Source organism: Ovis aries, chromosome 14, assembly GCF_016772045.2.
Source record: "Ovis aries strain OAR_USU_Benz2616 breed Rambouillet chromosome 14, ARS-UI_Ramb_v3.0, whole genome shotgun sequence".
NCBI classification, from domain to species: Eukaryota; Metazoa; Chordata; class Mammalia; order Artiodactyla; family Bovidae; genus Ovis; species Ovis aries.
This window is the reverse complement of record NC_056067.1, coordinates 48,663,415-48,676,409: the sequence shown is the minus strand read 5'-3', so window position 1 is coordinate 48,676,409 and position 12,995 is coordinate 48,663,415. Positions and strand designations below refer to the sequence as shown.

Sequence of the window (12,995 nt, the reverse complement as noted above, 5' to 3'; positions counted from 1 at the left end):
TGTCTGATCAGTTTTCTCCCAATGTGGATAGCTAGGCAAAAAAATATAGAAACAAAAAGGAGGCTTAGCACCACAGCACATGATGGACCAACCACCCTGGCACCAAGGGGCAAATATTGGACATAGCAAAAGATCTGTAATCAAAGCAGGAAATGTCAGAAGAAATGTTCACATATTGAGGTATGCGAAAGTCATTCTGGCTTATACACTGTACATCTGCTTTAACCATTAAGGAAAAAATACATTTAGAAATCAAAACAAAGCTGGATAGCCCTTGTGGACATGGTTTCAGACAAATGCCTGTTATTACTGTGAACTTGAATTTTTCTGAAGTGTATCAGGATCAAGGATACCGCCATCAATTCTCAAAACAATATCTGCCAGCAGCTGCCCAACTACAGCATTAGAGTCTCAAGGTAACAATAAAATCTTTCTCTTACTTCAGAAGAGTAGTAACAGACATCCCTGGTGGCTTAGTGGGAATCCGCCTGCCAATGTAAGGGACTCGGGTTCGATTCCTGGTCCTGGAAGATTCCACATGCCATGGGGCAACTAAGCCCGGGTGCCACACTACTGAGCCTGCACTCTGCAGCCAAGCTCTGCAACGAGAGAGCAGCCCTCGCTCACTGCGACTAGAGAAAGCCCAAGAGCCACAGTGAAGGCCCAGCACAGCCAAAAATACATAAAATAAACAAAAACAGTAGTAACAAATGATAGAGCTTAAGCTACAGCCTCTCAGAATAAACCACTAGATTTTGTATCATGAATAGTCTAGACAATTGCTTTAGATTAGATTTTAGCAGAAAAAGGACATGTATGTGCAGTAGTCATACATGTTTTATATCTTAACGGCCAGATTACAAAGTTAGACCTACTTAGATAAAATTAGACAGCTGCCTATCAGGCTTAAAACAAGTCTCCCCAGAAGTGCCCAGGCCAGCCTGTTCTTCAGGTTCTTCTCCTTCTTTCCTCAGGGAATGAGATCTGCTTCCCGAAACTTATTAAATTTCCAGTCGTCCCTCTTCCACTTACTCATAATTGGGCCTGTGGATCAAGGGACTAAATACCTTAAACCATGAAAGACTGCGATCCAGTACTTGGAACACAGAAGATCCCAAAGCAGGGTCAATTCCTCAGACTGAGGCAGGATGATGACCTGTTTCAGCAAGAATTAGCTAAAGCAAGTGTTGTCTTGTTTCCTCAAAGATTCAGGGGAAGTTAAGACAGGAGCGGGGATTGAAACCAAATTCCTCTAAAACCAAGTCTCCTTACCAAGTTTCTGATTAATCTCTCTATTCAAAACTTCTTGTCCCCTTGGACTGCAGTGCTGTGCTAACTGACCTGGCACGACCAAGTAAGTAATTAGAAAACAAACAAACAAACAAACAAAGAGGGACTTCCCTAGAGATCCAGTGGTTAACACTCTGAGCTTCCATTGCAGGGGGAATGGGTTTGATCCTTGATCAGGAAACTAAGGTTCCACATGCCATATGGCATGACAAAACATAAATAAATAAATACATACATACATACATATATACATACATATATATTTTAAAGAAAAAGGAAAGGAAACTCTTCCTGAGGAAAAGGGAAAGTTTTGAGGAGCTGGTATAAACAAAAAGTCCATTGGAGGAAACTGAGAGTTTAAAGTACAGTGTATTTTCATTGGCTGAGCTGTTTCCAGGCAGAGAGAAAATCTTTCTTCTTCCTGCTGGGGGTGGTAAAGTAAGGCCACTTTTGCCAGGGAGCTGAGGTACATCTCTTCCTGCTGGGATGTGTGATGACAGCCAGTGGCACGTGCATAAGAGCTCCCTCTTCTGGCTGCCCAACTTCATTTTAGTGAGGTTTTTCCTTGATTAATTCTCACAAGAAAAAATCATAGAAATAATGCCTATGTACCTACTCTTCCACTTTAACTATGAATATTCTTGTTTCATTATTCCTCCCACTTATGGGGGGGATTTTAAAATAAATCTCAGTCATACTAAATCTTTCATATAAATACTCCAGAATTTCTCTCTAACTGATGAAGACTTTGAAAACATAATCACAGCTACCACTACAATGTTCCAGAAAACTCCCTGGATATCATCTGATGCACAGGTTACATTTGAATTCTCCAACAGAATCTGAAGTGTACTTTTTCAATCTAGGGAAGATATCTTTCAAAGGCAATGGGGAAACCTTGACTTTTTCAGAAAAGGTCATCAGTAACAAACCCCTTCTAGAGAAATGTTACAGTACATCCTTCAGGCAGAAGGAAAAGGATACCAGTTGGAAATCTGGAGTTACACAAAAGAATGAAGGACAATGGAAATGGGTGTTACATCGGAAAATATAATTGTGAAAGAGAAATTATAACAATGCATTGCAGAGCTTATAACATATAAAAATAAAGTGACAGACTGAGATAGCACTGGGAAGTTGCTGTATAACCCAGGGAACTCAGCTCGGAGCTCTGTGATGACCTAGAGGCACGGGGTGCGCAGGGGGACAGGCTCAGGAGGGAGGGAGGGGCTTCTGTGTACACTTGGGGCTGATTCACGTTGTTGCACAGCAGAAACCAACACAACACTGTGAAGCAATTATCCTCCAATTAAAAAGAAAGAACAAAAATAAAACACATGGGAATCGGCATATGTTAGCGGAGAGGAATGACAATATGCTATTATACTGCTTATAAGGTGGTATATCATTTGAGACAGATTGTGTACGTTAAACATGTACACTAAACATCCTGAAGAACCACTAAAATGACAAAATAAAGATTTTTAGCAAAACAGCCAACAAAGAAGATAAAATGATAATCAAACGATAATTTAAAAGATGGCATGTTGATGTATGGCAAAAACAATACAATATTGTAAAGTGATTAACCTCCAATTAAAATAATTAAATTTATATTAAAAATAAAATAATAAAATAATCTTTATACCAAAAAAAAAAAACAATAAAAGATTGCAGAGAAAAAGGGAAAGTGGAGAAAAAGGGAAAGTGGGAGCAATAGCTGAGACAAATAGAAAGCAAGTAGCAATAGGTCAGACTCAATATTTAACCATATCAATAACCCAATTAAAAGTAGATTTAAATTAAACTGGATTTCCACCATAATCTGACTAAAGCCACATGATACCCATATGAGCACAATAAACCTGCAAAACTGGGAGAGAGAAAAAAATAAAATAAAATTTAATTTAATTTAAAAAAAAACTGGGAGAGATAATAAATCATTGCTTTAAACCAATGTATTCTCAGGAGATTTCTTATTCTGCAATGAGTAACTGGAACATCAAAACCAGAGTCTGGTCACTGCATCCATGTGTATAACTGTGCTTGTTCTAACAATAAATTCTGTCTTCCTCAGTCTAAAACGCTGACAACTCAATTCCAAACAGAAAGACCTAGGTTTCTGACCACAAAAATTGAAAAAAAAAAAAAAAAAAAAGCTTGTAATTGTTTGGATACAAGAAAAAGATTCTTTAAGGTCAGTTTTCTATGGTTGTCTAACTCTGTCTTTCATTAAAAATTTCAAGTGCTGACTTGGTCATTTTCTCTCTTTAATTTCTCCCATGCATTTTGCACAAAGCCAGGCAGGGGCTTGATATACAATAAACATCCTTAGAACAACCAACCAATCGCAGCTTTGTGTGGGAACCCACACTGGACACACACACACACCTCCTCTGCCAGCTCCTCCCTCGCGGAAGGCCGGCCTTCCTGGGGGTGCTGTCATCCCTCTCCCCGAGCACCTGCTTCCTCAGCTCACCCCGCCCAGGGAGGCGGATGCCCTGGTTCTTGGCCCGAGATTCAAGCTGAGCAGCAGTCACTGGCCCGGGCCTGCATCTTTTGAATGTCCTAAGTCCCTTGATAAACAACCAAAGCCCTGACCCTTCTCCCGGACCCGAGACCTGCCAGCAGTCCTGCGCCTGCACTGTGTGTGTCCCTGAAGCTGGTTACACCCTTGAACGTCACTCACACATGACGTGACCGTCCCCACACACACTCTAGTATTCTCACTCCTCCTCCACATCCACACCCATGGGCTATATATAACGTACCCACCTGAAAGAGACTGCAGGTTTCCCTTGGATTGTCACTGAAGAGCCAACAGTCAAGGACACACCCTGTGTGTAAGGCACTTGCCAGGGAGATGAGAGTGGATGAGGGGCAAGGCCAAGTGTGGGCTCCTGCCCTACAGCAGTTCCCAGGGGGGCAGCAGGTTAGACACCAAAGGGCAGACTCTTGCTGTTGTTCAGTCGCTAAGTTGTGTCTGACTCTTTGTGACCCCATGACTGCAGCACGCTAGGCTCCCCCGTTCTTCACTATTTTCCGGAGATTGCTCAGATTCATGTCCATTGAGTCACTGATGCTATCTAACTGTCTCACCCTCTGCTGCCCTCTTCTTTTGCCTTCAGTCTTTCCCAGCATGAGGGTCTTTTGCACTGAGTTGGCCCCTCACATCAGATTAACAGATTCAGAAGTCAGCTGCCTGCATTCAGTACTGATTTGGTTCCTTCCTAACAGTGAGACCTTAAGATTCATTAAACTCCCCCGGTCTCAGTTTCCTTGGCACAAGGAGGATTATCAGAAAGGCCTCCTTCCTAGGATGTTCTCAGGAACAGATGAGCTAGTATATGTGAAACCTTTAGCTTAATCACTGGCACATGCCGGGGACAAAGTCTCAGAAAGGGAGGACCCTTTCTGAAATACCACTCTTGCATTATTCTCTAACATCTAAAACTCAAGAACTGAGGATGTAAGAATATGAAAAAGAAAACAACTCACTGCCGGACTTCCCTGGGAAAGAATCTGCCTGCCAATGCAGGGGACACAGGTTTGAACCCTGGTCTGGGAAGATCCCACATGCCACAGGACAGCTAAGCCTGTGCCCCAATCTATTGAGCCTGTCCCCCAGGGCTCGGGAGCCTCAACAAGAGAAACCAATGCAACAAGAAGCTCTCGCACCAATCTAGAGAGCAGTTCCTGCTCCCCACAATAGGAAAAAGCCCGCACGCAGCAGCAAAGACCCAGTGCAGCTATAAATAAATAAATAAATCTTGAAAAAAAAGACATTGATTAAAAATTTACTCCAGTGAAAAGCATGTATTTAAAGAGAGAAAGAAATAAAGGGAAAGGGAAGCCCTATGTGTGGGATGCATACGCATCAAAATTATCAAGGGGAATGCATGTCATTTCAAGAAGGTGGACAGCACTGTTGAGAATCCAGTCAGTGCTTGTCCAAAGGGGGAGGGACAAGGAAGTAATTGGGAGAATCTATAAAGTTATTGACTGATATCTATTGTAAACTCTGGACTGAGGGGGAATTTATTCCTTCCAGCTTCAGGTGACTTGATTCTCTGCAACCAAGTCCCCCAGCAGCTTTCCCTTGCTCAAGGGTTAATTATGTGCACATATGTAGGATTTGGTTCTATCCAGGGTTTCAGGCATCCCCTGTGGGTCTTGGAACATAACCCCTGTTTCCAAGGGGCCACCACAGTATATTTTTTTGAGTTGGGGTGGGGTCTTCATTTCCTTTGAGGAGTATCCAGAAGTAAAACTGCTGGATCATATGACAATCACATTCTCAATTTTTAGAGACATCGCCATACTGGTCCCCATGATGGTTGCACCAAATTTCTCTCAACTTTCACTCCACTCTCCTTGTGTTTGCATGCTTTCTAAGGAGACGTTTGATATAATTCTTATTTTTGCTCCTATGTGGGCAGGTGCTTTTTCCCTCTGGCTTCTTTTTGTCTGTGGTTCTGGTGTTTGGCATAAATGTGGGAAATTCTCAGATATTATTACTTCAAATATCTCTCCTGTTCCTATCTCTTTTCTGCATCTAGGTCTCCCATTAAGCACATGCTACGCTTTCTGTACCTGTCTCAGAGTTGTTTGATATTCAATATCTTTCCAGTCTTTTTTCTTTTTTCAGTTTTGGAAGTTTCTATTGACATATCCTCAACCTCCGAGATTCTTTCCCAGCTACAGCTAATCTAGATAATGGGCTCATCAAATGCATTCTTCACTTATGTAAATTTTTTACTCTGTAGGGGTTCTTTCTGACTCTCTTAGAATTTCCATCACTCTGCTTCTATTATCCATCTGCTCCTGTAGGCTGTACTTTCTTCCCTAGAGATCGTAGCAAAGCTTTGTATTAAGTTTTGAAACCGAGATGTGGGAATCCTCCAAACCTATTCTTTGTCCAGACTCTGTTGGCTGTTTGGTGTCCCTTTCTGTTCCATGTCAATTTTAGAATCTCTTTTCCATTCTGTACACAGAAGCCACCGACATTCTCACAGAGGATGCACTGACTCTCTCAAACCACACTGGATGACATATTTAGAATTAACGGTATTAACAACATTGTCTTCGACCCAGAAACATGGGATGTCTCTTCATATTGAGGCTGCTCGTCTGTAATCTCTATCAGTGGTGTTTTGTCATTTTCAGTGTGGAAGTCTGGCACCTCCTTGGTCAGATTCTGTCTTAAGCACTGTATTCTTTTTTTACGCTACTCTACAAGAATTGGTTTCTTCCTTTCCTCTACAGGCTGTTCATTGTCAAGGTATAGAGATAGGGAAGAAGGCTCAGAGGGCCTGAAGAGGACAAAAGCACGCAGCCTCCTTTTATATACGGAGTGTCTAGGAAACGGTAGGCACTCAGAGACTCAGGGATTCATTAGGTCCTATGTCTCTAGCAGACCTCCAGGCTGGAGGGGTCCGGAAGGATCTGGGTGCAGCCTCCTACATCACACTTCATAACTCCTGAAAGCTGCCAGATGTTCCTAAGCCAGGGGGACAGAAACCAGGAAAGCCACGCACCGTGGTTTCTGTCGTATCTGCCCGAACACCTGACGTTCAGCTCCTGAGTTCCAGACACCCCACCAGGCTGACTTTATCCTTGGCTTTTCAGTATCAAGTTCCTTTTGCCAACAACACCATTCTCTAGCCCTCTCAGCATCACGTAGGGTTCACACGAACTGTCTGGCACGTATAAAGGTAAGTTACAGAAAGGAGCTGTAATGGTTAATCTTCTGTGTCATCTTGACTGGGCTGTTGTGTGGTCAGGTGTTGGGTTATACGTGATTTTCAGTGTGTCTGTGACAGTGTTCCTGGGATGAGATTCACATCTGAATCCACAAACTGAGTAAAACAGACTGCCCTCCCTCGTGTGGATGGGCTCCCCCATCATCTGAAGACCTAAACAGCACAAAAATCTCACCGGCCCAGAGAAGGGAGGATTCTTCCTGCCTTCAGAATGGAACTGAAATGCTGGCTCTCCCTGGGTCTCGGGCTTCCAGACTCAGACTAGAACTACATCATTGAAGATCTTGGGACTCGTCAGGCTACATAACCAAATTCCTCTGTGTGTACATGTGTACACACACACACACACACACACACACACACACACACACCAGTCTCTCGGGAGAACCCTGACAAATACAGGGACCAATAAATATTTGAGGAATGAAAAAACAAGTCAAAAGAGGCTCACATATAAAGTCGTATCCCTTCCTTAAACAACCCCAAACCTGACCACCTTCTTCACGACATCCTGAGACACTCACTCTGTCTCTGCTTCAGGGAGAGCCCTTGACATTTTGGCCAACTGGGCCCTTCCCAAACCACACTCCGCATTCCACACCTGGGACGACTTTTCTCTTTGTGCCAAATCTGCCCTTCCCTACAAGCAAGAGCCAAGTCCTAGTTCGTATCAGGAATCTTTTATTATCACTGGCATAAGTGTGAGGGCAGGGGGACATCCTGGCATCTTCTGGGAGTGGCCATGATCCTGCACATTATAGTAGAGTGTAACGGGATGGATATCTTCCCTGGAAGATCTTCTGCCCCTTATAACGTATCCACTGAAGTCAGCACGATATCTCCCCTCACAACCAGCATTTTCACAGACTGCAGGGGCAGGCGGTGGGCAAACTGGCAGATGGGCTTGCTATTCACAAACACCTAAGGAAGGAGATATATTTCTTGTGAGCTCAGAACAATTAGGCCTCCCCTTTCCCTTTCCTATTTTCATTGCCTTCTCTAAAATTTCTTTACTCTGTAAAAGCAAAGCAGAAATTCTCCTGGACATCCTGCCAAGACACTGCTGTAGGAATCATCCTCCATGTCCACTTCCTCGCCTCCAGAGCTGCCAGCCCTGCTTTGCCCTGAGGGCAGGGGGCCTGCACGTCTCCCTCCACACTGCTGACTGTCCGATACAGGAAGAGCTGTGTGGAGTTCACCGCAGAATATCTAATTGTACAGCACACAAGATCCTGAGTATAGGGGCCTATGCTATACGGGGACAAGGTGCTCAGTCACTCTGCTGTGCACCTGAGACTCACACAGTAAGGGAAATCAATGACACTTCAATTTTAAAAAGCACATGTGTTAAAAGTAGAAAACAAAACAAAATTGGTCTCTAGCAATCACATCAGAGTTGGACTCTCTGCTTGTTTCTCCACAGCAGGCCCGACACAGCCACAGCATCCCACACCTGGAGGGCTCACACACCTGGTATTCATTCTCCAGCACCAAGAACCGCAGCTCAAATGGCTGGCCTGGCATGAAAGCGTCAGTACGAACTTTCTCTTCCTTCTCCCAACTCCCATCCTTTAAAGCGTTCATCACCACCATGCCATCGCAGTACCAGAAACGGAATGGAATGTCGCCGCTTTCCCCAGTACCCGTGCCGAAATCCACCTGAAGCTCTGGGTTCTTCCTGCAAAGACAGGAGGACAGCTCCTGCAGGCAGGCATTTACTGCAGACAACAACTTCCTCAGGAACAACCGCAGACCTTTTTTCTCTCTCCCCACCTCCTTCCTTCCCCTTCGCCTTGCCCTCTTTCTCAAAATATTTATACCTTTCACACTTTGCTATCTCTCTCTCTTTTACTTCCCTGCCTCCCCCCATTCCACCCCACCCCCCAACACACACACATACACACAGACACACAGAGGAAGGAAATCCTGCCTGGAGTGTAATCTCACACTTTTGCATGAGACACCTCAGCTTATTCCGATGATTCAAGAAGATCAAGCTCTTTCCAATGAGTGTCCCCAAGACATGCTAACACTCTCCCCTTCTGCTTCACCCTCCATCAGTAATGAACTGGCCTCTACTCACCCAAAAGGAGACAGAAGGTTTGCCTTGATCTTCACCATGTAACACACAGTCAGGGAAACAGACTGCTGGTAGGGGTTCGGCTATGGAAGAGACGGATGCGTCAGTGAATGAAGAGCCAGTGTCCTCTCCCCCACATCGTTGCCCAATCAGGAATCAGGACACAAAATGTGATCTCCTCCCGCAGCTAAGAGACATTAGTATACCTCCAACAAGGAGACATTAATCCGAGTCCAGACATGCACTCAGAGGCACAGATACATATGCTATATACAAACACTTCCAAACCCAGAGAAACAGTGTGCAAAAGGACATACAATAATGCAAATCCAGTGATTCCCACTCACACACACACACTCTTTCCCATTCTCTACCAGCATTCACGCAATGATTGGTCTCAAGGTGACCCGGCACCAGCAGCAGAGGTAATCAGATTCCTTCCTCCCATCCTTCATACCAAGGAGTCCATCGTCTCCAGCTGGGCCTTTCTTCCCTGTTGAAACTGTGTGTGTCTGTCTAGAGAAGGCGCCCTATAAATGCAGTTAGGAGCTGAGTCACTCCTGACCCTTTCACTCAGGCTACAGAGCCCTGCCCTCTATTCTTCTGAAATTCATGGAATCAAAAGTGTATTCAGTCCACCTTTGATTGCATTACTAACAACCCTCTATTTTGGGATTATGGTCATCAGATATTCTATGTGTAAGAAGGCTGGGTCTAGCAGAGGTTACACTTTGAAGAAGGCTTAACAGTGGCAGAGCTTAGTCTCTCATCCAGGTGGTGGGCCTCTCCAAGGACCCAAGAAGTGGGTTCAAACTGTACTCAGTTCAGTTCAGTTCAGTCACTCAGTTGTGTCCGACTCTTTGGGAATCCATGAATCGCAGCACTCCAGGCCTCCCTGTCCCTCACCAACTCCAGGAGTTCACTCAAACTCATGTCCATTGAGTCGGTGATGCCATCCAGCCATCTCATCCTCTGTCATCCCCTTCTCCTCCTGCCTTCAATCCCTCCCAGCATCAGGGCCTTTTCTAATAAGTCACCTCTTCACATGAGGTGGCCAAAGTATTAGAGTTTCAGCTTTAGCATCAGTCCTTCCAATGAACACCGAGGATTGATCTCCTTTAGAATGGACTGGTTGGATCTCCTTGCAGTCCAAGGGACTCTCAAGAGTCCTCTCCAACACCACAGTTCAAAAGCATCAATTCTTCAGTGCTCAGCTTTCTTTATAGTCCAACTCTCACATCCATACGTGACCACTGGAAAAACCATAGCCTTGACTAGACGGACCTTTGTTGGCAAAGTAATGTCTCTGCTTTTGTATATGCTATCTAGGTTACTCATAACTTTCCTTCCAAGGAGTAAAGCATCTTTTAATTTCATGGCTGCAGTCACCATCCACAGTGATTTTGGAGTCCCTCCAAAATACAGTCTGACACTGTTTCCTCTGCTTCCCCATCTGTTTGCCATGAAGTGATGGGACCAGATGCCATGATCTTCGTTTTCTGAATGTTGAGCTTTAAGGCAACTTTTTCACTCTCCTCTTTCACTTTCATCAAGAGGCTTTTTGGTTCCTCTTCACTTTCTGCCATAAGGGTGGTGTCATCTGCGTATCTGAGGTGATTGCTGCTTCTCCCGGTAATCTTGATTCCAGCCTGTGCTTCTTCCAGCCCAACGTTTCTCATGATATACTCTGCATAGAAGGTAAATAAGCAGGGTGACAATATACAGCCTTGACATACTCCCTTTCCTATTTGGAACCAGTCTGTTGTTCCATGTCCAGTTCTAACTGTTGCTTCCTGACCTGCATACAGGTTTCTCAAGAGGCAGGTCAGGTGGTCTGGTATTCCCATCTCTTTCAGAATTTTCCACAGTTTCTTGTGATCCACATAGTCAAAGGCTTTGGCATAGTCAATAAAGCATAAATAGAAGTTTTTCTGTAACTCTCTTTTTTCCATGAGCCAGTGGATGTTAGCAATCTGATCTCTGGTTCTTCTGCCTTTTCTAAAACCAGCCTGAACATCAGCAAGTTAATGGTTCACGTACTAGAGATGCTGATATGCTTAATCTAAGTGCAATTCCTTGTGTCTACTGATAAACGACAACGATACAGCTGTAACAGAGAGCTCCCTGGCTACCCTTCTTCATAAAACTGGCACCCATCCCATGCCTTATGCAACTGACTTTTTCTTTGACATCAAACCTGTTCCAGCATCTTTGCTGGCAATTTCCCTATTGGCCCTAGACTTGGAGAGACACACCACCTGGATGAGAGTCTAAGCTCTGCCACTGTGAGGCCTTATTAAAAGTGTAACCCCTGCTACACCCAGTCTTCTTACACATAGACTATCTGATGACCATCATCCCAAATCAGAGGGTTGTTAGTAAAGCAATCAAAGGGATCCAACCATCTATCTATTCATTTGACAATTGCTTATTGAGATATGAATTGGCAGCAGGCTTTGTACTATCTGCATAAGTGGAAAAAAACAGATAAAAATCTTGCTCTATGGAGCTTATACTCCAGATGGAAAATATATGCAGCACCTTTCAAATTATAAAACACAAGTAAAACATATAATGTGTTAGAAGGGAAGAACTGTCTTGAAAAGATGTGGGTAATAGAACACAGCAGTCCACAAAGGGCTTAATCTCAAATAGGCTAGTTAAGGTGGCCCTTGTTGAGGAGATGAGAACTGAGCAAAGGCTTAGACGTCAGGAAAAGAGCCATGTGTATTTTGGGTAGAACTTCTAGTTAGAGAGATCAGCACGCAGACCACAATGTGAAAGGACAATGTGACGTTTCGAGGAACAAAAGGGTGACTGTGTGACTGCAGTCATGAGACAGAAGGAGGGTTGAAGTCAGGAGATGGAAAAGCAGATCACAGGCTATTGCAGGAGTCCTGCTGTAAGTAACATGGGAGCTTGAGGCAGAGGAGGGATCTGTTCTCATTTGTGTTTTAAAAGGATCTCCTCTGCTGCTGTGTGGAAAATAGACTGTACGTGGACCTGGACAAAACAAAACCATTCACAAGGCCATTAATCCTGGAGAGCAGTGACCGGGACTTGGATGAGGTTTGTGGAAGAGGAGTTGGTAGAACTGTGGAGTTCAGTAAAGAGGTTATGATGTACTCTGTATATAAGTTAGATAAGCAGGATGACAACATACAGCCTTGACATACCCCTTTCCTAATTTGGAACTACACAGAACTGGACTGAAAAAAAGAGTGATACATCACCAATGGAACAGCATTGAGAGCCTAGAAAAATCCACACATAAATGGATAATTGATTTGTGACAAAGGAACAAAGAACACACCATGGAGAAAGGACAGTCTCTTCAATAACTGCTATGAAAGTCGGGCACACAAAAAAAGAAACTATTCTCTCACATCATATACAAAAATCAACTCAAAACTGATGAAAAGCTTGAATCTAAGACCTGAAACCAGAAGACTCCATGGAGAAAACACAGGCAGCATGCTCACTGACATCAGTCTTAGTGGTATCTTTCTAGCTATGTCACCTGATCGGAGGCAAACAAAAGCAAAAATAAACATAAACTAAACATCTCCTTCACGGTAAACAATACCATCAAGGATATGAAAAAATAACCTACCAAACAGGGGAGGATATCTGCACATGATACATCTGATAAAGGCTAATATCCAAAGTATATAAAGAACTCATACAAGTCAACAGCAAGAAAACAAACCACCTGGTTAGTAGTGGACAGAAGCCGAAGAGGCAGTTTCTCATTGTCTGGAAGAAGACATGCAGATGGCCAATGGGCACATGAAAAGATTGTTTAACACCATGAATTACTAGGGAAATGCAAATCAGAACCACAATTAGATATCAACTCATGC

The 12,995-nt window shown here is 43.8% G+C and overlaps 1 protein-coding gene across 1 annotated transcript; it reads right to left on the bottom strand.

Annotated features, from left to right (window-relative positions):
• Positions 1 to 7,716: 7,716 nt before the first annotated feature.
• On the bottom strand, positions 7,717 to 9,645 carry LOC114117812 (placental protein 13-like). Its single transcript, XM_027977577.2, has 4 exons — positions 9,590 to 9,645; positions 9,136 to 9,215; positions 8,523 to 8,730; positions 7,717 to 7,973 (listed from the first exon to the last, which is right to left on the bottom strand). Exons 1-4 carry the CDS (start codon positions 9,599 to 9,601, stop codon positions 7,860 to 7,862), a joined length of 414 nt encoding a protein of 137 aa, XP_027833378.1. The 5' UTR covers positions 9,602 to 9,645; the 3' UTR covers positions 7,717 to 7,859.
• Between the last annotated feature and the right edge of the window lie 3,350 nt (positions 9,646 to 12,995).

Bases quoted from the DNA above. Each gene is read 5' to 3' on its own strand.
- LOC114117812 (XM_027977577.2), bottom strand. The intron at 8,731-9,135 runs GTGAGTAGAGGC...CTGTCTTTGCAG, and splicing joins AACCTTCTGTCTCCTTTTGG to GAAGAACCCAGAGCTTCAGG. The intron at 7,974-8,522 runs GTGTGTGAGCCC...CTCCTTCCTTAG, and splicing joins TGCTGGAGAATGAATACCAG to GTGTTTGTGAATAGCAAGCC.